Below are 24134 nucleotides of genomic sequence, written 5' to 3'. Positions count from 1 at the left end.
CGCCCATATTTTTTAGTGCCAAATAAGACGCCCACATTATTTGGCGCCAAAAATGACGCCACATCCGGAACGCCGACATCTTTGGCGCAAAAGAACGTCAAAAATGACGCAACTTCCGGCGACACGTATGACGCCGGAAACAGAAAAGATTTTTTTGCGCCAAAAAAGTCCGCGCCAAGAATGACGCAATAAAAACAGAATTTATGTTTACCTGATAAATTACTTTCTCCAACGGTGTGTCCGGTCCACGGCGTCATCCTTACTTGTGGGATATTCTCCTCCCCAACAGGAAATGGCAAAGAGCCCAGCAAAGCTGGTCACATGATCCCTCCTAGGCTCCGCCTACCCCAGTCATTCGACCGACGTTAAGGAGGAATATTTGCATAGGAGAAACCATATGGTACCGTGGTGACTGTAGTTAAAGAAAATAAATTATCAGACCTGATTAAAAAAACCCGGGCGGGCCGTGGACCGGACACACCGTTGGAGAAAGTAATTTATCAGGTAAACATAAATTCTGTTTTCTCCAACATAGGTGTGTCCGGTCCACGGCGTCATCCTTACTTGTGGGAACCAATACCAAAGCTTTAGGACACGGATGAAGGGAGGGAGCAAATCAGGTCACCTAAATGGAAGGCACCACGGCTTGCAAAACCTTTCTCCCAAAAATAGCCTCAGAAGAAGCAAAAGTATCAAACTTGTAAAATTTGGTAAAAGTGTGCAGTGAAGACCAAGTCGCTGCCCTACATATCTGATCAACAGAAGCCTCGTTCTTGAAGGCCCATGTGGAAGCCACAGCCCTAGTGGAATGAGCTGTGATTCTTTCGGGAGGCTGCCGTCCGGCAGTCTCGTAAGCCAATCTGATGATGCTTTTAATCCAAAAAGAGAGAGAGGTAGAAGTTGCTTTTTGACCTCTCCTTTTACCAGAATAAACAACAAGGAAGATGTTTGTCTAAAATCCTTTGTAGCATCTAAATAGAATTTTAGAGCGCGAACAACATCCAAATTGTGCAACAAACGTTCCTTCTTTGAAACTGGTTTCGGACACAGAGAAGGTACGATAATCTCCTGGTTAATGTTTTTGTTAGAAACAACTTTTGGAAGAAAACCAGGTTTAGTACGTAAAACCACCTTATCTGCATGGAACACCAGATAAGGAGGAGAACACTGCAGAGCAGATAATTCTGAAACTCTTCTAGCAGAAGAGATTGCAACTAAAAACAAAACTTTCCAAGATAATAACTTAATATCAACGGAATGTAAGGGTTCAAACGGAACCCCCTGAAGAACTGAAAGAACTAAATTGAGACTCCAAGGAGGAGTCAAAGGTTTGTAAACAGGCTTAATTCTAACCAGAGCCTGAACAAAGGCTTGAACATCTGGCACAGCTGCCAGCTTTTAGTGAAGTAACACAGACAAGGCAGAAATCTGTCCCTTCAGGGAACTTGCAGATAATCCTTTTTCCAATCCTTCTTGAAGGAAGGATAGAATCTTAGGAATCTTAACCTTGTCCCAAGGGAATCCTTTAGATTCACACCAACAGATATATTTTTTCCAAATTTTGTGGTAAATCTTTCTAGTTACAGGCTTTCTGGCCTGAACAAGAGTATCGATAACAGAATCTGAGAACCCTCGCTTCGATAAGATCAAGCGTTCAATCTCCAAGCAGTCAGCTGGAGTGAAACCAGGTTCGGATGTTCGAACGGACCCTGAACAAGAAGGTCTCGTCTCAAAGGTAGCTTCCAAGGTGGAGCCGATGACATATTCACCAGATCTGCATACCAAGTCCTGCGTGGCCACGCAGGAGCTATCAAGATCACCGACGCCCTCTCCTGATTGATCCTGGCTACCAGCCTGGGGATGAGAGGGAACGGCGGGAACACATAAGCTAGTTTGAAGGTCCAAGGTGCTACTAGTGCATCCACTAGAGCCGCCTTGGGATCCCTGGATCTGGACCCGTAGCAAGGAACTTTGAAGTTCTGACGAGAGGCCATCAGATCCATGTCTGGAATGCCCCACAGCTGAGTGACTTGGGCAAAGATTTCCGGATGGAGTTCCCACTCCCCCGGATGCAATGTCTGACGACTCAGAAAATCCGCTTCCCAATTTTCCACTCCTGGGATGTGGATAGCGGACAGGTGGCAGGAGTGAGACTCCGCCCATAGAATGATTTTGGTCACTTCTTCCATCGCTAGGGAACTCCTTGTTCCCCCCTGATGGTTGATGTACGCAACAGTTGTCATGTTGTCTGATTGAAACCGTATGAACTTGGCCCACGCTAGCTGAGGCCAAGCCTTGAGAGCATTGAATATCGCTCTCAGTTCCAGAATATTTATCGGTAGAAGAGATTCTTCCCGAGACCAAAGACCCTGAGCTTTCAGGGATCCCCAGACCGCGCCCCAGCCCATCAGACTGGCGTCGGTCGTGACAATGACCCACTCTGGTCTGCGGAATGTCATCCCTTGTGACAGGTTGTCCAGGGACAGCCACCAACGGAGTGAATCTCTGGTCCTCTGATTTACTTGTATCTTCGGAGACAAGTCTGTATAATCCCCATTCCACTGACTGAGCATGCACAGTTGTAATGGTCTTAGATGAATGCGCGCAAAAGGAACTATGTCCATAGCCGCTACCATCAACCCGATCACTTCCATGCACTGAGCTATGGAAGGAAGAGGAACGGAATGAAGTATCCGACAAGAGTCTAGAAGCTTTGTTTTTCTGGCCTCTGTCAGAAATATCCTCATTTCTAAGGAGTCTATTATTGTTCCCAAGAAGGGAACCCTTGTTGACGGAGATAGAGAACTCTTTTCCACGTTCACTTTCCATCCGTGAGATCTGAGAAAGGCCAGGACGATGTCCGTGTGAGCCTTTGCTTGAGGAAGGGACGACGCTTGAATCAGAATGTCGTCCAAGTAAGGTACTACAGCAATGCCCCTTGGTCTTAGCACAGCTAGAAGGGACCCTAGTACCTTTGTGAAAATCCTTGGAGCAGTGGCTAATCCGAAAGGAAGCGCCACGAACTGGTAATGCTTGTCCAGGAATGCGAACCTTAGGAACCGATGATGTTCCTTGTGGATAGGAATATGTAGATACGCATCCTTTAAATCCACCGTGGTCATGAATTGACCTTCCTGGATGGAAGGAAGAATAGTTCGAATGGTTTCCATCTTGAACGATGGAACCTTGAGAAACTTGTTTAAGATCTTGAGATCTAAGATTGGTCTGAACGTTCCCTCTTTTTTGGGAACTATGAACAGATTGGAGTAGAACCCCATCCCTTGTTCTCTTAATGGAACAGGATGAATCACTCCCATTTTTAACAGGTCTTCTACACAATGTAAGAATGCCTGTCTTTTTATGTGGTCTGAAGACAACTGAGACCTGTGGAACCTCCCCCTTGGGGGAAGCCCCTTGAATTCCAGAAGATAACCTTGGGAGACTATTTCTAGCGCCCAAGGATCCAGAACATCTCTTGCCCAAGCCTGAGCGAAGAGAGAGAGTCTGCCCCCCACCAGATCCGGTCCCGGATCGGGGGCCAACATTTCATGCAGTCTTGGTAGCAGTGGCAGGTTTCTTGGCCTGCTTTCCCTTGTTCCAGCCTTGCATTGGTCTCCAAGCTGGCTTGGCTTGAGAAGTATTACCCTCTTGCTTAGAGGACGTAGCACCTCGGGCTGGTCCGTTTCTACGAAAGGGACGAAAATTAGGTTTATTTTTTGCCTTGAAAGGCCGATCCTGAGGAAGGGCGTGGCCCTTACCCCCAGTGATATCAGAGATAATCTCTTTCAAGTCAGGGCCAAACAGCGTTTTCCCCTTGAAAGGAATGTTAAGTAGCTTGTTCTTGGAAGACGCATCAGCCGACCAAGATTTCAACCAAAGCGCTCTGCGCGCCACAATAGCAAACCCAGAATTCTTAGCCGCTAACCTAGCCAATTGCAAAGTGGCGTCTAGGGTGAAAGAATTAGCCAATTTGAGAGCATTGATTCTGTCCATAATCTCCTCATAAGGAGGAGAATCACTATCGACCGCCTTTATCAGCTCATCGAACCAGAAACATGCGGCTGTAGCGACAGGGACAATGCATGCAATTGGTTGTAGAAGGTAACCCTGCTGAACAAACATCTTTTTAAGCAAACCTTCTAATTTTTTATCCATAGGATCTTTGAAGGCACAACTATCCTCTATGGGTATAGTGGTGCGTTTGTTTAAAGTGGAAACCGCTCCCTCGACCTTGGGGACTGTCTGCCATAAGTCCTTTCTGGGGTCGACCAAAGGAAACAATTTTTTAAATATGGGGGGAGGGACGAAAGGAATACCGGGCCTTTCCCATTCTTTATTAACAATGTCCGCCACCCGCTTGGGTATAGGAAAAGCTTCTGGGAGCCCCGGCACCTCTAGGAACTTGTCCATTTTACATAGCTTCTCTGGGATGACCAACTTGTCACAATCATCCAGAGTGGATAATACCTCCTTAAGCAGAATGCGGAGATGTTCCAACTTAAATTTAAATGCAATCACATCAGGTTCAGCCTGTTGAGAAATGTTCCCTGAATCAGTAATTTCTCCCTCAGACAAAACCTCCCTGGCCCCATCAGACTGGGTTAGGGGCCCTTCAGAGATATTAGTATCAGCGTTGCCATGCTCTTCAGTATCTAAAACAGAGCAGCCGCGCTTACGCTGACAAGTGTTCATTTGGGCTAAAATGTTTTTGACAGAATTATCCATTACAGCCGTTAATTGTTGCATAGTAAGGAGTATTGGCGCGCTAGATGTACTAGGGGCCTCCTGAGTGGGCAAGACTCGTGTAGACGAAGGAGGGAATGATGCAGTACCATGCTTACTCCCCTCACTTGAGGAATCATCTTGGGCATCATTGTCATTATCACATAAATCACATTTATTTAAATGAATAGGAATTCTGGCTTCCCCACATTCAGAACACAGTCTATCTGGTAGTTCAGACATGTTAAATAGGCATAAACTTGATAACAAAGTACAAAAACGTTTTAAAATAAAACCGTTACTGTCACTTTAAATTTTAAACTGAACACACTTTATTACTGCAATTGCGAAAAAACATGAAGGAATTGTACAAAATTCACCAAATTTTCACCACAGTGTCTTAAAGCCTTAAAAGTATTGCACACCAAATTTGGAAGCTTTAACCCTAAAAATAACGGAACCGGAGCCGTTTTAAACTTTAACCCCTTTACAGTCCCTGGTATCTGCTTTGCTGAGACCCAACCAAGCCCAAAGGGGAATACGATACCAAATGACGCCTTCAGAAAGTCTTTTCTAAGTATCAGAGCTCCTCACACATGCGACTGCATGCCATGCCTCTCAAAAACAAGTGCGCCACACCGGCGCGAAAATGAGGCTCTGCTTATGCTTAGGGAAAGCCCCTAAGGAATAAGGTGTCTAATACAGTGCCTGCCGATATTCTTATATCAAAATACCCAGATAAAATGATTCCTCAAGGCTAAATATGTGTTAATAATGAATCGATTTAGCCCAGAAAAGTCTACAGTCTTAATAAGCCCTTGTGAAGCCCTTATTTATGATCGTAATAAACATGGCTTACCGGATCCCATAGGGAAAATGACAGCTTCCAGCATTACATCGTCTTGTTAGAATGCGTCATACCTCAAGCAGCAAGAGACTGCATACTGTTCCCCCAACTGAAGTTAATAGCTCTCAACAGTCCTGTGTGGAACAGCCATGGATTTTAGTTACGGTTGCTAAAATCATTTTCCTCATACAAACAGAAATCTTCATCTCTTTTCTGTTTCTGAGTAAATAGTACATACCAGCACTATTTCAAAATAACAAACTCTTGATTGAATAATAAAAACTACAGTTAAACACTAAAAAACTCTAAGCCATCTCCGTGGAGATGTTGCCTGTACAACGGCAAAGAGAATGACTGGGGTAGGCGGAGCCTAGGAGGGATCATGTGACCAGCTTTGCTGGGCTCTTTGCCATTTCCTGTTGGGGAGGAGAATATCCCACAAGTAAGGATGACGCCGTGGACCGGACACACCTATGTTGGAGAAATGAAGCATTTTCAGCCCCCGCGAGCCTAACAGCCCACAGGGAAAAAAAGTCAAATTTTTAAGGTAAGAAAAATAATTGATTCAAGTGCATTATCCCAAATATGAAACTGACTGTCTGAAAATAAGGAATGTTGAACATCCTGAGTCAAGGCAAATAAATGTTTGAATACATATATTTAGAACTTTATAAACAAAGTGCCCAACCATAGCTTAGAGTGTCACAGAAAATAAGACTTACTTACCCCAGGACACTCATCTACATGTTTGTAGAAAGCCAAACCAGTACTGAAACGAAAATCAGCAGAGGTAATGGTATATATATAAGAGTATATCGTCGATCTGAAAAGGGAGGTAAGAGATGAATCTCTACGACCGATAACAGAGAACCTATGAAATAGACCCCGTAGAAGGAGATCACTGCATTCAAAATAGGCAATACTCTCCTCACATCCCTCTGACATTCACTGCACGCTGAGAGGAAAACCGGGCTCCAACCTGCTGCGGAGCGCATATCAACGTAGAATCTAGCACAAACTTACTTCACCACCTCCATAGGAGGCAAAGTTTGTAAAACTGAATGAATTGTGGGTGTGGTGAGGGGTGTATTTATAGGCATTTTAAGGTTTGGGAAACTTTGCCCCCCCTGGTAGGAATGTATATCCCATACGTCACTAGCTCATGGACTCTTGCTAATTACATGAAAGAAAGAACATTTACAAATGAACTGCATTAACGACAAAAAAAAAATGCCAAGAAAGTGGTACCTGAACAGCCATCTGATACAAACACACTGACTGGGAATTGGTAAACCATTGGATAAATCAGTGGCTTCTAATGACCATCCAGATTTATCCCTCATCTCCTTATCTGCCTCAAGTGCATTTGAGAGATCAGAAGGCTGTATCAGTTGCCTTGTACAGATCAACTGCTGCAGGGACATCTCCAGGTCTGCCAGATGTAGGGGAGAATTTTATTTCTAGACAACTGGATCCAAAACAATATATAAGCAGATAAGACATTTTCTGCTGGTATGCTTCTTTTTCAGGTGTTTACAAACTTTGTTCATTAGCCATAATTGTAATATAGATGGTTTTATGAGAGCTAAAATAAATTACAGATGAAAAGAAGACAAATTTATGAAACAAATGCTCTGATAGTCTCCAATGCAAACTGTAAATCTCTTGCCTAAACTATTATTTTTATCAAGGGTCACAAATTATTATTGAACAAATCTGGATTACAATTTAGGTATTATGGGGTCTATGACAACATCCTAAGATGTCCTCTGAGATGTTTAGTTTGTTCCCTATGTAGTTATTTACAGTAAGTGCGAACAACATTATAATAATTAGAATGCTTATAATCCCAATAACAAATTACATTGAAAATAAAGGGAATACTGGACTAGGTCTCAAACAATATACACAACAATCAGTGAATGCTATCATACAAGTATGAAGCCAAACATGACAATTTGATGGATCTAGGAGCCATTAAAATTGATTAAAGAATGTTACACTAAAGTGAAAAGTGAAATAAATACATACTCAGCTAACTCTGCTCGGAAGCGCCAATTCCTGCAGTTATCGGTCACTAAAAATTCCTGCAGCTGATAAAGATACTCTCTCCTTTTGTCTTGCTGAAGAAGCTAGGACATGAAGAAAAAAATGTGGGAAACTGTCAGACTTAATTCAAACGTACATTAAACAATAAAACAGCTTCTTTACTCAGAATGAGTTTTAAAGGCCACATTAGTCTACAATTCTAGTGAATAAAATAAAGAAAGAGGGGAAAAAAATGAAGCTGTTAATTATAAAATCTGCCACTTATGCCAGAGGCTGCAAGGCCTTAGAAATATGTATTTTACAAATAAGCATAATGAATTATAATGGTATGAAATGCATTGTTGTTCATTTCATTTTTATGTCCCATTAACATGTCTAAATGCAGAGAAGTATTGCTTCTATATGTCATTTACCTTAAGAAAGTCATACAGGTGCTTTAGCACACCTATTCTAACTTCATCAAGATCTTTCAGAAATCCATTGAAGATAGGCAACAAATCATCAGCAGTCAGAGAATCTCCAAGAATCAATGCGAGTTCATGAATGGAAAAAGCAAGTGTTCTTCTAACTTTCCACTGTCAGAAATAAAGCAATGACATACATTTACCACATAGAATGGAAATAAGTAGCAGCAAACACTCATGCACATTAATGCAAATGTGTGGCCCTTTTCCCCCACCATACATGTAAAACTGTTACAGCACACCTTGGAAGCTTTATGTCTGTGAATCTCAAATAATCCATTGCATAAACTGGGAATTTTGATTATCCCAATCCTGTTACTGGCTGTATGATATTAAATAGATTGTGTGTTTTCTAGCCCCTTTGCCTATCACAACATCTCAGTGGGGTTGTTTGTTTTAAAAACAGAATACAATTCTCCCAGCGGAGACGAGGATCTGTTTAGAAGGTGAGACATGTGATAGCACTCATATAAATCACCATGTGGGGGAGCCTAGTTATCGTGACTGTTGCCATAAGGTTTTATTTAGCTGAAGTTTTAACAGTTTTAAACTCAGCTTTAGGACATTTATTAATTCTGTGAGTACTGCTTTATTAGTATATATCTCATTATATTGCTATAGGAGTCTTTTATAAGTAGGGCCCTCCAACTCATAGTTCACACTTCTGGTATTTTTTCTGATCAACTTACAAAGAAGAGTAAAACAAATTAAGTACAATTTTAATTTTTGGGAGAGTTTTGAAACATTAAAACAACAGCTAAATTCTATTTATAATTTCTAATATATACATATACATTATAGTATAGATGGAAACATTTATGTAAGATAAAATACGTATAATGAACATTTTAACATACCTGCATGTCTGCTGCTAGAGTCTCATACGTGTCCCTGAGACAGTGCCAGTTCTGTCTTCCCAGAGTGAGAGCAACTCCTGGAATGCTATAGGCACAATGCTTGGCTATCTCTGTGTCTACAGTCTGAGCACGGGATGGATCAGTCATTGATAAATACTGATCTAATAAGGCTTGAGGTACAACATCCTGGAAGAACATACTAAATCAGACTACACACGCATATATCATGCAGACAAATGATGAGCTTCATTAGTAACACATACCTGCACTTTGGATTTCTTTCCCTCTTCTGGGTATAAGCTGCTATTGCTACCGAAGGAGGAATCATTATGGATGTACCGCAGAGTGGACTCCATGCACTGTAACTAGAAAAACAAATTATGCTTACCTGATAATTTCCTTTTCTTCCGTGGGAAAGAGTCCACAGCTGCATTTATTACTTATGGGAAAATGAAAACCAGGCCATCAGAGGAGGCCAAGACCCACCAGCCAAAGGCATAAATACTCCTCCCACTTCCCCTATCCCCCAGTCATTCAGCCAAGGAACAGTGGAAGAAGCATCAAGGTGAAAGGGTGTCAGAAGATTAAAAATAAAAAAAAAACACAACGCCTCAAAAAAACGTGCGGGGGCTGTGGACTCTTTCCCACGGAAGAAAAGGAAGTTATCACGTAAGCATAATTTATGTTTTTCTTCCTAATGGGAAAGAGTCCACAGCCACATTCATTACTTATGGGAAATTTATACCCAAGCAAAAGAGGACACAGAATGCCAAAACGGGAGGGTAAGAGGCAGGCCAATAAAGACACCCACCTAAAAACATATTCCCAAGAAACAAAGTCCCAGGGATCAAACAACATTATGAAAAAAAGTGGTCCCAGAAACAAATCTACCAACAGTCCAAAGAACCTAAATAGAACCACGAGTGGGGCCAACCGAGAGTACCCACCTCAAGGACAGCATCTGTCAGGGGCAACAACCCCGCCGCAGCCCCTCAACCAAGCGAGGGACCACGACTTAAAATTATCAGAGGGAAGATACAAGACAGAAGAAAAGGAACAATGTCCAGGGTGACAAGGAGACAACCCGGAGCCACTCAGTAGGCTACACCCGAACAGACTATATGAAAAGTCAGGAAAGGACCAGAAGAGAAACAAATGAATCTCCAGGACCAGCAAACGCAAAAACAGCAAGACAGCATGGACATGCGTCACCATATAAATGAGGACGTGAAGGAAAAACCCCCACCCAAGTGAGCAGGGGAAAACAGACCAAATCCCACACCCCAGACCACAAAAGACTGAGGACACCTCACAAGCAAGGAAAAATTTCCGTAGCAGTTAGAAAAGCTCAGGAGAGAGACAGGAAAGGATGACAAAAACTAGTGGCGCAAAATAAGCAGAGTCCCCATCCGAAAAAGGATACGAAAAATCCCGCTCCTGCGCAACTGGAACTGCACAGAACACTACACTACTATAAGGCCGCAGAGCAGTGGAACATCCTTCCTGAATCAACCTTTCTGAACAAAGAGATCCCGAAGATCCAACTCCGAAGAAAAACACCTCACAAGGGACCCTAAAGTACATGCTAGCGTTCAAGGAGCAACAGTTGCCCTGGAGACAAAAGCAACCTTCGGCAAGCTGGGTAGCAAAGCTAACCGTAGGCCAAAATAGCTGACAAACAGAACCACACCCCTACCCAAAAGGAAGGACCACCAGGCACGTTTGAAAAAAGCGACCAGACCCCGGGAAAAACCCCAGAGACCCGAGGACACAATCCATGAGAGCAAGCCCACAGGCATCAGATATAAAATAGCAAGTAATCGCAGCTGAGTACAAACTCAAGAACTGCAGCTTGCTAGACAGACAAACTAACCACTAGGCCACCTAGGCTCAATAGCTTGCCAGTAGGCAAGGTAAAATAACTGCACCTGTTCCCCAACAGCAAACCTTCCGCTTACTAAGCAGCAAAGCTAATCCAAGAGAGACAAGAGTCCCTCAGAAAAACGTGAGACAGGGAGCACGTGTCCCCAGGACACCCAACCAATCTACAAACGATTGTACAGACACAGAACGCCCAAAGTGTTGAGTTACCAACGCAAAACCTAGGACAGAAGGAATACAGACCTCCCAGACCCCAACAAAAGGGGAAAAAGGACAAATTGAGCTAGTCCTAGACACGAAAGAGGAATAGGAAAAGGGAACCCCTTAACAAAAAGGCCCAGAGCCCATCCTCCACAAAGGTAGCAAACCGAAAATACCCCAGACTCCATAAGAGAGAGACAATAGGACCCATTCTGACCCAACCCCAAATCCCAGGGGCATAACAGGGACATACAGATAGGATAAAGAGCTAGACTGCCAGAACCCTAGAATCTCCCTTGAGATCCACGATGGAATCATAAATGAGGAAACCAGACTTCCATAAGTCAGCGCCCAAGGCAACACGCCCCAAGCCGGACAAGCTGGCAAGCTATCTCAATGAGGAGAAAGAACCTTGAATCAAAATCCAAGGAGGACACAAGAGATACTGTGAAAAACACCGCAGCACAAGTTCATTAGGGAAAAAAACCCTAACCAGTAGCCACGAGGTACAGGACTCCAGAACAGAGCCCACCCACGTGCCCAAAACCCCAAGGGGCGATAAAAACGACCAGGACACAGTGACAACACCGGAGAAGTCAATCCAAAATCCCATCAGAGCCTAAAAAGCTCCCAGGGGCAGAGGTAAAGAACATTGGCCACCTCCACATGACAGCCTAACCTACACAATGGCAAAGACTCTAGAAGAACCATCAACAGTAGCTCAAAAGGGCATACCGCTCAACACGGTAAGGACCACACCCCTCGGCTCGGATCAGGGATGCGAAAGGACGCAGTGGGATACCACCGGTCCCGACTTCGGGTGCGGACTGACATGGGCCAGTCCAAGCGATTCCGACATCCAGACCTGAAGGTCCAGAAGAAAAGTTTAATTTTTTCTCTCTTTTTTGTTTTGTGTATAAAAACATAACTGAACAAGAGAATCAGTAGGTCCCGCCGGACCAGCCAGACGCAACATGCGTCACTAACAAGTAACAGGTCACACACAAAACTCCGGAAAAAATCCGGGAGCAACTTCCAAAGAAGCACTTAAATCAAGCAATCCCAGAATTCACATAGGGAAAACCGAAAGAAAAATAATCCGGACCAGATAAAAGAAAAACAAGGGCACCCGCAAGCATCCGCCCAGAAGGAACTATGTCTCCGCAGGACCTGCAACACAGAAACTGTAACCTCCAGAAAAAAAACTGGGAAAGCTCACAGTAGACCGACAGTGGAGAGACATCCCCACAAGCCTCTCTCGAAGAACCTTGCGAGAACTGAAGTCCTCGGACCATAAAGGAAAGGATCCCCCAATAAGCCAAAAGGTCGTCTTAAGACATGCACCTGCAAAATCCGATAATGAAAGGAACAACAAGGGGGAACAAACACCCCCGGGGGGAATATTATAGTGCTGTTCACGGTCTGAACACCCGGAATAGGCAGGCACATAACTACAAGGAAACTTCAGGGTCCTGCAAGCGAATCAGCACCATTAAAATATTAAATCGAATATGTCCCGCCATCTCCGGGGGAAACAATACAACCTGCATGGAGGGGACATTAACAACGGGGCCAACCTCAAAAGTAAAAGGAGTATGCGATTGGGAAGGCTCCTCCTGAGGGACCCGGCAAACTATCCAGACACGAGAGACAAGATTGGAAGACTTGCGATAACGGGGCCAAATTACGGTCCTCATTTGAGGACAACTCAGAATCGGATATAAAAATAGTCCTGGCATTGGAATCCTCCATGGCTGAAGACTGCACAAGATAAACAGAGTTGGGAACAAAAAGCGACTGGCACCTGACACCCACAATGGCTGGGGGCACTCACCACCTTCTATGACCAGACCTCAGCAGAGCAGACTCTTTCCTTCATCGCCACTCAGTCAAGAATGCGGAAGGGGAAGAAGACCCACCCAAGCGTAAAAATGCACCCAGTCACCAGATGTCCCGCGAAATCCCAAAAAGTGCGGCAAAACTAGGCCCACAGAAAAAGTTAAGCAAGTCTAAATAAAATAGGCATAACCCGAAGGTATAGTTCTAGGCCATGTAAACCACAACCGAAAGAACAAGCCAATATGTACCACATAGGCATAAGTCTCGGCTGCAGAGCCCCTATGAACATACACAAGCAGGTTGAATCACATAATTAACATGATAAAAAAAAATGAAACCCTTCCTGGTGCACTAATCCACCCTAAGGAGAAATTATCCTATGATTCCCAGATCGGTGCAGAAGGTGCCTCAGCGAGGCCCATACTGTAATAATCACATTACAGATAATGGAATAAAATGAAACAATCTTACTGGAATCTACGCCATGGAACAGGAACACGGCCCTTCAAATGTGACAAATAAAAGCATCGCCTCCGTCATGGACTTGAGAGAAGACAGCATGTAGCAAAACGAAGTTCGGCAACGCCAAGTGCTGAAACGGAGCTGTGAATACGAGTCGGGATGGTGTCGCAGGGGAAGCTCCCACTGCATCTCCGGACTCTCACTTTCGCCCAGGCCCTCTACAAAAGACTGACAGGACTACTTAAAACTCCCGTCCCATGTTGAAGGGTAGCACCCTCCATAAGAGACATATGAAAAAGAAATAAAAGTAAAATAATTTTATAAGAAAACTTCTGACACATCTCTGCCAACCTCCTGGGACGAAAGGCAAAGAATGACTGGGGGATAGGGGAAGTGGGAGGAGTATTTATGCCCTTGGCTGGTGGGTCTTTGCCTCCTCCTGGTGGCCAGGTTCTTATTTTTCCATAAGTAATGAATGCGGCTGTGGACTCTTTCCCATTAGGAAGAAAATATATTCCATTATGCCTGCGGCTAGATTGGTTTATGAAAAGTTTACTCATAACTTTTTTTTTTCACCCCAAGACTTACACCATTGGAAAGTTTAGGCGATTACCTTTCCAATGGTGGGTCTTGGGGGTCTGTAGCCGAGATACAGGCTTCTAAGCAGCATGCCCCCTTTCCATATACTTGTCAGTTTTAAATAAAGTTGCACGGTGACGTCACCACGTCATTGCGCGTGATGTCACCACACAAAACGTGAAGCCCTGGGGATGCCTGTCACTTTACAGGCCCGATCGTCGGGGTAGGAGTGGGTGGGAGCACCCAGATCTCCGTCAAGGTGGGAGAATGCTAGCGACGACTCTGAGCCGCCATTGGCACCTGAGTGGGAAACTGCGACGGCTCAGAGCCGTCGTTAGCACTCTCCCACCTTGACGGAGATCTGGGTGCTCCCACCCACTCCTACCCCAACGATCGGGCCTGTAAAGTTAAACTCTTACATGGGATCAAAGGAAAACAAGACATACATTTTTTTTTTAATTTCACCATTTGATACAGCAAAGTGGCAGTTGCAGGCGGACAGGTTCACTACTTGCGAACATGTTCGCTTGTAAAGATAAATTTCGCTCAAACATAAGAAAGAAAAACACAATTTATGCTTACCTGATAAATTTATTTCTCTTGTGGTGTATCCAGTCCACGGATCATCCATTACTTGTGGGATATTCTCATTCCCAACAGGAAGTTGCAAGAGGACACCCACAGCAGAGCTGTAATATAGCTCCTCCCCTAACTGTCATAGCCAGTCATTCGACCGAAAACAAGCCGAGAAAGGAGGAACCATAGGGTGTAGTGGTTACAGTAGTTTAAATTTAAAAATTACCTGCCTTAAAATGACAGGGCGGGCCGTGGACTGGATACACCACAAGAGAAATAAATTTATCAGGTAAGCATAAATTGTGTTTTCTCTTGTAAGGTGTATCCAGTCCACGGATCATCCATTACTTGTGGGATACCAATACCAAAGCTAAAGTACACGGATGAAGGGAGGGACAAGGCAGGAACTTAAATGGAAGGAACCACTGCCTGTAAAACCTTTCTCCAAAAATATAGCCTCCGAAGAAGCAAAAGTATCAAATTTGTAAAATTTTGAAAAAGTATGAAGCGAAGACCAAGTCGCCGCCTTGCAAATCTGTTCAACAGAAGCCTCATTTTTAAAGGCCCAAGTGGAAGCCACAGCTCTAGTGGAATGAGCTGTAATCCTTTCAGGAGGCTGCTGTCCAGCAGTCTCATAGGCTAAGCGGATTAAGCTTCCTAGCCAAAAAGAAAAAGAGGTTGCCAAAGCCTTTTGACCTCTCCTCTGTCCAGAGTAGACAACAAACAAAGCAGATGTTTGACGAAAATCTTTAGTAGCTTGTAAGTAAAACTTTAAAGCACAGACCACGTCCAGATTGTGTAACACAAGGATGGAACCACAATCTCTTGATTGATATTCTTGTTAGATACCACCTTAGGTAAGAACCAAGGTTTGGTACGCAGGACTACCTTATCCGTATGAAAAATCAGATAAGGAGAATCACATTGTAAGGCAGATAGCTCAGAGACTCTACGAGCCGAGGAAATAGCTACCAAAAAAAAAAAGAACTTTCCAAGATAAAAGTTTGATATCTATGGAATGAAGAGGTTCAAACGGAAGTCCTTGAAGAACCTTAAGAACCAAGTTTAAGCTCCATGGTGGAGCAACAGGTTTAAACACAGGCTTGATTCAAACTAAAGCCTGACAAAATGCCTGAACGTCTGGAACATCTGCCAGACGCTAGTGCAAAAGAATAAACAGAGCAAAAATCTGTCCCTTTAAGAAACTAGCTGACAATCCTTTTTCCAAACCTTCTTGGAGAAAAGATAAAATCCTAGGAATCCTGACCTTACTCCATGAGTAACCCTTGGATTCACACCAATAAAGATATCTACGCCATACCTTATGGTAAATTTTCCTGGTGACAGGCTTTCGTGCCTGTATTAAGGTATCAATAACTGACTCGGAGAAGCCACGCTTTGATAAAATCAAGCATTCAATCTCCAGGCAGTCAGCCTCAGAGAAATTAGATTTGGATGGTTGAAAGGACCCTGAAGTAGAAGGTCCTGTCTCAGAGGCAGAGACCATGGTGGAAAGGATGACATGTCCACTAGATCTGCATACCAGGTCCTGCGTGGCCACGCAGGTGCTATCAGAATCACCAATGCTCTCTCCTGCTTGATCTTGGCAATCAGTCAAGGGAGCAGAGGAAACGGTGGAAACACATAAGCCAGGTTGAAAGACCAGGGCGCTGCTAGAGTATCTATCAGTGTCGCCTTGGGATCCCTGGACCTGGATCCGTAACACGGAAGCTTGGCGTTCTGGCGAGACGCCATGAGATCCAGTTCTGGTTTGCCCCAACGGAGAATCAGTTGTGCAAATACCTCCGGATGGAGTTCCCACTCTCCCGGATGAAAAGTCTGACGACTTAGAAAATCCGCCTCCCAGTGCTCTACACCTGGGATATGGATAGCTGATAGGTGGCAAGAGTGAATCTCTGCCCAGTGAATTATTTTTGAAACTTCTAACATCTCTAGGGAACTTCTTGTTCCCCCTCGATGGTTGATGTAAGCTACAGTCGTGATGTTGACCGACTGAAATCTGATGTACCTCAGAGTTGCTAACTGAGGCCAAACCTGAAGAGCCTTGAATATCGCTCTTAGTTCCAGAATATTTATTGGAAGGAGACACTCCTCCTGAGTCCACGATCCCTGAGCCTTCAGGGAGTTCCAGACTGCACCCCAACCTAGAAGGCTGGCATTTGTTGTTACAATAGTCCAATCTGGCCTGCGAAGGTCATTCCTTTGGACAGATGGACCCGAGATAGCCACCAGGGAAGAGGATCCCTGGTCTCTTGATCCAGATTCAGTTGAGGGGCCAAATCTGTGTAATCCCCGCTCCACTGACTGAGCCTGCATAGTTGCAGCGGTCTGAGATGTAAGCGTGCAAACGGCACTATGTCCATTGCCGCTACCATTAAGCCGATTACTTCCATACGCGAAATGGAATGAAGAACCCGACAGGAATTTAGAAGCTTTGATAACCTGGACTCCGTCAAGGTAAATTTTCATTTCTACAGAATCTATCAGAGTCCCTAGAAAGGAAACTCTTGTGAGTGGGGATAGAGAACACTTTTCCTCGTTCACTTTCCACCCATGCGACCTCAGAAATGCCAGTACTACGTCCATATGAGACTTGGCAATTTGGAAGTTTGACGCCTGTATCAGGATGTCATCTAAATAAGGGGCTACTGCTATGCCCCGCGGCCTTAGGACCGCCAAAAGCGACCCTAGAACCTTTGTAAAGATTCTTGGGGCTGTAGCTAATCCAAAGGGAAGAGCTACAACTGGTAATGCCTGTCTTGAAAGGCAAACCTGAGACACCGATGATGATCTTTGTGTATCGGAATATGAAGATAAGCATCCTTTAGATCCACTGTAGTCATATATTGACCCTCCTGGATCAGTGGTAGGATGGTACGAATAGTTTCCATCTTGAACGACGGAACTTTGAGGAATTTGTTTAAGATCTTTAGATCCAAAATCGGTCTGAAGGTTCCCTCTTTTTTGGGAACCACAAACAGATTTGAGTAAAAACCCTGTTCCTGTTCCTCCTTTGGAACTGGATGGATCACTCCCATAACTAGGAGGTCTCGTACACAGTGTAAGAATGCCTCACTCTTTATCTGGTTTGCAGATAATTGTGAAAGGTGAAATCTCCCTTTTGGGGGGGGGGGAAGCTTTGAAGTCCAGAAGATATCCCTGGGATATAATTTCCAACGCCCAGGGATCCTGAACATCTCTTGCCCACGCCTGGGCGAAGAGTGAAAGTCTGCCCCCTACTAGATCAGTTACCGGATAGGGGGTCGTTCCTTCATGCTGTCTTAGAGGCAGCAGCAGGCTTTTTGACCTGCTTACTTTTTTTCCAGGTCTGGTTTGGTCTCCAGACCGTCTTGGATTGAGCAAAAGTTCCCTCTTGTTTATTATTAGAGGAAGTTGATAACGCACCTGCCTTGAAGTTTCGAAAGGCACGAAAATTAGACTGTTTGGCCCTAGATTTGGACCTGTCCTGAGGAAGGGCACAACCTTTTCCTCCCGTGATATCAGCAATAATCTCCTTCAAACCAGGCCCGAATAAGGTCTGCCCCTTGAAGGGAATGTTAAGTAGCTTAGATTTTAACGTCACGTCAGCTGACCATGATTTAAGCCATAGCGCTCTGCGCGCCTGTATAGCAAAACCAGAATTCTTAGCCGTTAGTTTATTCAAATGAACAATGGCACCAGAAATAAAATAATTGGCTAGCTTAAGTGCTCTAAGTTTGCCAAGTATGTCATCCAATGGAGTCTCTACCTGTAAAGCCTCTTCCAGAGACTCAAACCAGTACGCCGCAGCAGCAGTGACAGGGGCAATGCATGCAATGGGCTGTAGGATAAAACCTTGTTGAATAAATATTTTCTTAAGGTAACCTAATTTTTTATCCATTGGCTCTAAAAAAGCACAACTGTCCTCGACAGGGATAGTAGAACGCTTTGCTAGAGTAGAAACTGCTCCCTCCACCTTAGGGACTGTCTGCCATAAGTCCCGTGTGGTGGCGTCCATTGGAAAACATTTTTCTAAAAATAGGAGGGGAAGAGAACGGCACACCTGGTCTATCCCATTCCTTATTAATAATTTCTGTAAACCTTTCAGGTATTGGAAAAACATCAGTACACACCGGCACTGCAAAGCATTTATCCAGTCTACAAAATTTCTCTGGCACTGCAATGGTATCACAGTCATTCAGAGCAGCTAAAACCTCCCTAAGTAACACGAGGAGGTGTTCAAGCTTAAATTTAAATGTAGAAATATTAGAATCAGGTATCTTTCCTGAGTCATTAACATCACCCACTGACTGAAGCTCTCCTTCCTCAGCTTCTGCATATTGTGAGGCAGTATCAGACATGGTTCTTAAAGCGTCAGTATGCTCTGCATTTTGTCTCACCCCAGAGCTATCTCGCTAACCTCTAAGTTCAGGTAGTCTGGCTAATACCGCTGACAGTGTATTATCCATGACTGCCGCCATGTCTTGTAAAGTAAACGCTATGGGCGCCCTATATGTATTTGGCGCCATTTGAGCGTGAGTCCCTTGGGCGGGAGTCAAAGGGTCTGACACGTGGGGAGAGTTAGTTGGCATAACTTTCCCCTAGTCAGATTCCTCTGGTGATAATTTTTTTAAAAACAGAATATGATCTTTATTGCATAAAATGAAATCAGTACATTTGATACACATTCTAAGAGGGGGTTCCACCATGGCTTTTAAACATAATGAACAAGGAGTTTCTTCTATGTCAGACATGTTTATACAGACTAGCAATGAGACTAGCAAGCTTGGAAAACACTTTAAATCAAGTTAACAAGCAAATATAAAAAACGGTACTGTGCCTTTAAGAGAAACAAATTTTGTCAGAATTTGAAAAACAGTGAAAAAATGCAGTAAATCAAACGAAATTTTTACAGTGTATGTAATAGGCTAGCAGAGCTTTGCATCCACTTGCAAATGGATGATTAACCCCTTAGTTCAAAAAATGGATCAAAAAAACGAAATAGACTTTTTTTATTTTTTTTTTTATTTTAACAGTCACAACCAACTGCCACAGTCCTACCTTCCCCTATAAATGACTTTGGAAAGCCTTTGAGCCCTTTAGAGATGTCCTATAGCATACAGGGGACTCCTGAGGGAAGCTGGATGTCACAGTTTGTAATTTTAACTGCACCAACTGTAACTTTTATACTATAACAGTGGAAAGCCTCAGTAAAACTGTTTCTAGTCAAAATTTAAGCCAGCCATGTGGAAAAAACTAGGCCCCAATAAAGTTTTATCACCAATGCATATATAAAAACGATTAAACATGCCAGCAAACGTTTATATTGCAATATCATAAGGGTATTACCCCTGGGAGTAAGCATGATACCAGTCGTTATTAAATCACTGTATTCAGGCTTAACTTACATTAATCCGGTATCAGCAGCATTTTCTAGTGTTTTCCATCTCTAGAAAAAAATATAACTGCACATACCTGATAGCAGAATAAACTGCACGCCATTCTCTCGCTGAAGTTACCTCATCTGTGTAATCCCCTCAGACATATGTGAGAATAGCAATGGAACTTAGTTACAACCTGCTAAGATCATAGAAACCTCAGGCGGATTCTTCTTCTATTTACTGCTGAGATAAAATAGCACAACTCCGGTACTATTTAAAAATAACAAACTTTTGATTGAAGAAAATAAACTAACTATATTTAACCACTCTCTCCTACAACATCCTAGCTTGTTGAGAGTTGCAAGAGAATGACTGGCTATGACAGTTAGGGGAGGAGCTATATTACAGCTCTGCTGTGGGTGTCCTCTTGCAACTTCCTGTTGGGAATGAGAATATCCCACAAGTAATGGATGATCCGTGGACTGGATACACCTTACAAGAGAAATAGTCTTTATCCATACATATCTTTCAATCTAATTCCAGTAGGTGAATGAAGGGACAAAGATGAGCAATTAAGAAGACAATGAAAATATCACATAGGGGAGCATTTGGAGACCAGGTAGGACTACAAAGACTTACACAGTATTGCAAACAGCGGTTTTAATTTTATATTTGACCATGGAGGCTACTGGATGCCCATGTAGAGAATGGTATAGCAAATATACAGAGGATGAACAAATAATGTGTGTGCCAGAAGAAATTAAAATCCAAGAGTGTTTACTGTAAACTAGCTAGAAACAAATGTTATCATAATCAAGATAGGACATAAGGTGACAGTTGAATGAGTATTTGGGAATAAAAGAACAAACAATGCTTCCCCAAACCAGGCAGGATTGTCCTTGTGTAGAGAGAGTTCGAAATGTCCTAGTCTGCCTTACAGAAGTGGGAATCTGGCTGGTTAGCAAACCATTCTCTGGTTGGCATACACTTTATGAATGGTTTGTCTGCTATTAATTATGTTATTCCTTACTCTAAGAAAAAAGTCACAATGGCACAAAATCAATTCAGACCTACTTCCTACCACAGTGGATCATCAAGAGCACACTATCAGGCAAGAAATAAATTCCAGATTTCATCAAGCCAGATTTCTTTCATGTAATTGGCAAGAGTCCATGAGCTTGTGACGTATGGGATATACAATCCTACCAGGAGGGGCAAAGTTTCCCAAACCGCAAAATGCCTATAAAAAAAATACACCCCTCACCACACCCACAATTCAGTTTTTACAAACTTTGCCTCCTATGGAGGTGGTGAAGTAAGTTTGTGCTTAGATTCTACGTTGATATGCGCTTCTCAGCATTTTGAAACCCGATTCCTCTCAGAGTACAGCGAATGTCAGAGGGTTGTGAAGGGAGTATCACCTATTGAATGCAATGGTTTTCCTCACGGGAGATCTATTTCATAGGTTCTCTGTTATCGGTCGTAGAGATTCATCGCCTACCTCCCTTATTCAGATCGACGCTATACTCTCATATTCCATTACCTCTACTGATAACTGTTTCAGTACTGGTTTGCCTATCTGCTATATGTGGATGGGTGTCTTTTGGTAAGTATGTTTTCATTACTTAAGACACTCTCAGCTATGGTTTGGCACTTTATGTATTAATAATAAGTTCTAAATTTAGGAAAATACTTTTTCTTACCTGGGGTATAGTCTTTTTTTTTCTATTGACTGTTTTCTCTTTAAATTTTGAGGGCAAAATTGGGCTTGCAAGGGCGCAAAATGGCAAAGTTTATTGCGTCATTCTTGGCGCAAGAATTTTTTTGGCGCGAAGTTACGTCCAATGACGCAAATTCGTCATTTCCAGCGTCTTAGTTGACGCCGAGTTCCTTGCTCAAGGTTGCGTCGTCAATGATGTTGTTAGCGCCAAAAAAGTTTCAGTTACGTTGTGCGTCATACTTGGCGCCAAATAATTTCATTTTTAAAAACCCCATTCCTATATGCCTTTTTCTATGTTAGAGGGCTATTCTGTTTGCATTTTTTTCCCATTCCTGAAACTACTATATAAGGAAATTGATAATTTTGCTTTATATGTTGTTTTTTCTCTTACATTTGCAAGATGTCTCAATCTGATCCTGTCTCAGAATCCACTGTTGGAACCCTGCTGCCTGATAATAGTTCTACCAAAGCTAAGTACATTTGTAGGAAATTTGTGGAGATTATATCTCCAGCTGTGGTATGTAATAGTTTTCACAATAAGCTTTTACATGCAGAGAATGTGTCCATCAGTAATAGTACTATGCCTGTTATTCCTTCAACATCTAATGTACAAGATAACCTATGAATATAAAAGATTTTATTGCTGATGCGATTCAGAAGGCTTTGTCTGCCATCCCGCCTTATAATAAACGTAAAAGGTCTTTTAAAACTTCTCATAAAGTTGATGAAATTTCTAATGACTGACAACATACTGAATTATCCTCATCTGACGAGGATCTGATTCAGAAGATCCTTCCTCAGATATTGACACTGACAAATCTACTTATTTATTTAAAATGGAGTATATTCGTTCCTTGTTAAAAGAAGTGTTGATTACATTGGATATTGAGGAAACTAGTCCTCTCGATATTTAAACTAGTAAACGTTTAAATTCTGTACATAAACCTCCTGTGGTTATTCCAGAGGTTTTTCCAGTTCCTAATGCCATTTCTAAGGAATGGAATAGGCCTGGTTTTTTATCCCTTCTTCATGGTTTAAAAAATTGTATCTTTTGCCAGCTGTTAGATTGGAGTTTTGGGAAAAGATCCCCAAAGTTGATGGGGCTATTTCTACTCTTGCCAAACGTACTACTATTCCTATGGAAGATAGTACTTCTTTTAAGGACCCTATAGATAGGAAACTTGAATCTTATCTAAGGAAAGCTTATTTATATTCTGGTCATCTCCTCAGGCCTGCCATTTCTATGGCTGATGTTGCAGCTGCATCAACTTTTTGGTTGGAAAGTTTAGCGCAACAGGAAACGGATCCAGATTTGTCTAGCATTGTTCGCTTGCTTCAACATGCTAATCATTTTATTTGTGATGCCATTTTTGATATCATCAAAATTGATGTTAAATTTATGTCTTTAGCTATTTTAGGTAGAAGAGCTTTGTGGCTTAAATATTGGAATGCTGACATGGTATCCAAGTCTAGATTACTATCTCTTTCTTTCCAAGGTAATACGTTATTTGGTTCTCAGTTGGATTCGATTATTTCAACTGTCACTGGGGGAAAGGAGTTTTTTTGCCTCTGGATAAAAGACCTAAGGGTAAATCTAAAGCTTCTAACCGCTTTCGTTCCTTTCGACAAAATAAGGAACAGAAACTTAATCCTTCCCCCAAAGAATCTGGTTCCAATTGGAAACCTTCTTCAAGTTGGAGCAAATCCAAACCATTTAAGAAAACAAAGCCAGCCCCCAAGTCTGCATGAAGGTGCAGCCATCATTCCAGCTCAGCTGGTAGGGGGCAGATTCTGTGCAAAATAATTGGATTCAGAGTATTGTCTTTCAAGGGTACTGAATAGGATTCAGAGTAAGACCTCCCGTGAGGTGGTTTTTTCTCTCACGCATCCCAGTAAATCCAGTAAAGGCTCAAGCTTTTCTGAAGTGTATTGCAGACCTGGAACTTTCAGGGTAATCATACCAGTTCCGTTTCAGGAACAGGGTCTGGGATTTTATTCAAATCTATTCATTGTCCCAAAGAAAGAAAATTCTCTTATAAGGACTATTCTGCCTTTTGTTCAGCAAGGGCATTATATGTCCACAATAGACTTACAAGATGCTTCTCTTCATATTCCGATTCATCCAGACCATTATCAGTTTCTGAGATTCTCTTTTCTAGACAAGCATTACCAATTTGACGCTCCTTGATTCCTCAGACAAGGGTCACCTTTTTAGGTTTCCAGATAGATTCAGTGTCCATGACTCTGTATCTAACAGACAAGAGCCGATTAAAATTGGTTTCAGCTTGTCGGTACCTTCAGTCTCAGTCATTCCCTTCAGTGGCTATGTACATGGAAGTTTTAGGTCTCATGAGTGCAGCATCGGACGCGATCCCCTTTGCTAGTTTTTATACGAGACCTCTCCAGCTTTGTATGCTGAACCAGTGGTGCAGGGATTATACAAAGATATCACAATATCCTTAAATCCCAATGTTCGACTCTCTCTGACTTGGTGGTTAGATCACCATCAAATAGTTCAAGGGGCCTCTTGTTTGTACAACCTGGACTGTGATCACA

At 42.9% G+C, this 24134-nt stretch overlaps 1 protein-coding gene across 1 annotated transcript in view; it reads right to left on the bottom strand.

Moving 5' to 3' along the window:
* Positions 1–7566: 7566 nt before the first annotated feature.
* LOC128661629 (serine/threonine-protein phosphatase 4 regulatory subunit 1) overlaps positions 7567–24134 on the bottom strand; it is a gene marked incomplete in the record, with an annotated part of 255897 nt that continues 239329 nt past the window's right edge. The window contains 4 exon segments of the mRNA XM_053715861.1: positions 7567–7701; positions 8032–8193; positions 8940–9125; positions 9203–9304. Coding sequence (XP_053571836.1) covers positions 7567–7701; positions 8032–8193; positions 8940–9125; positions 9203–9304 — 585 coding nt within the window.

The sequence above is a fragment of the Bombina bombina genome, chromosome 5 (assembly GCF_027579735.1).
Source record: "Bombina bombina isolate aBomBom1 chromosome 5, aBomBom1.pri, whole genome shotgun sequence".
NCBI classification, from domain to species: domain Eukaryota; kingdom Metazoa; phylum Chordata; class Amphibia; order Anura; family Bombinatoridae; genus Bombina; species Bombina bombina.
This window is presented reverse-complemented; position numbering and strand designations above follow the sequence as displayed.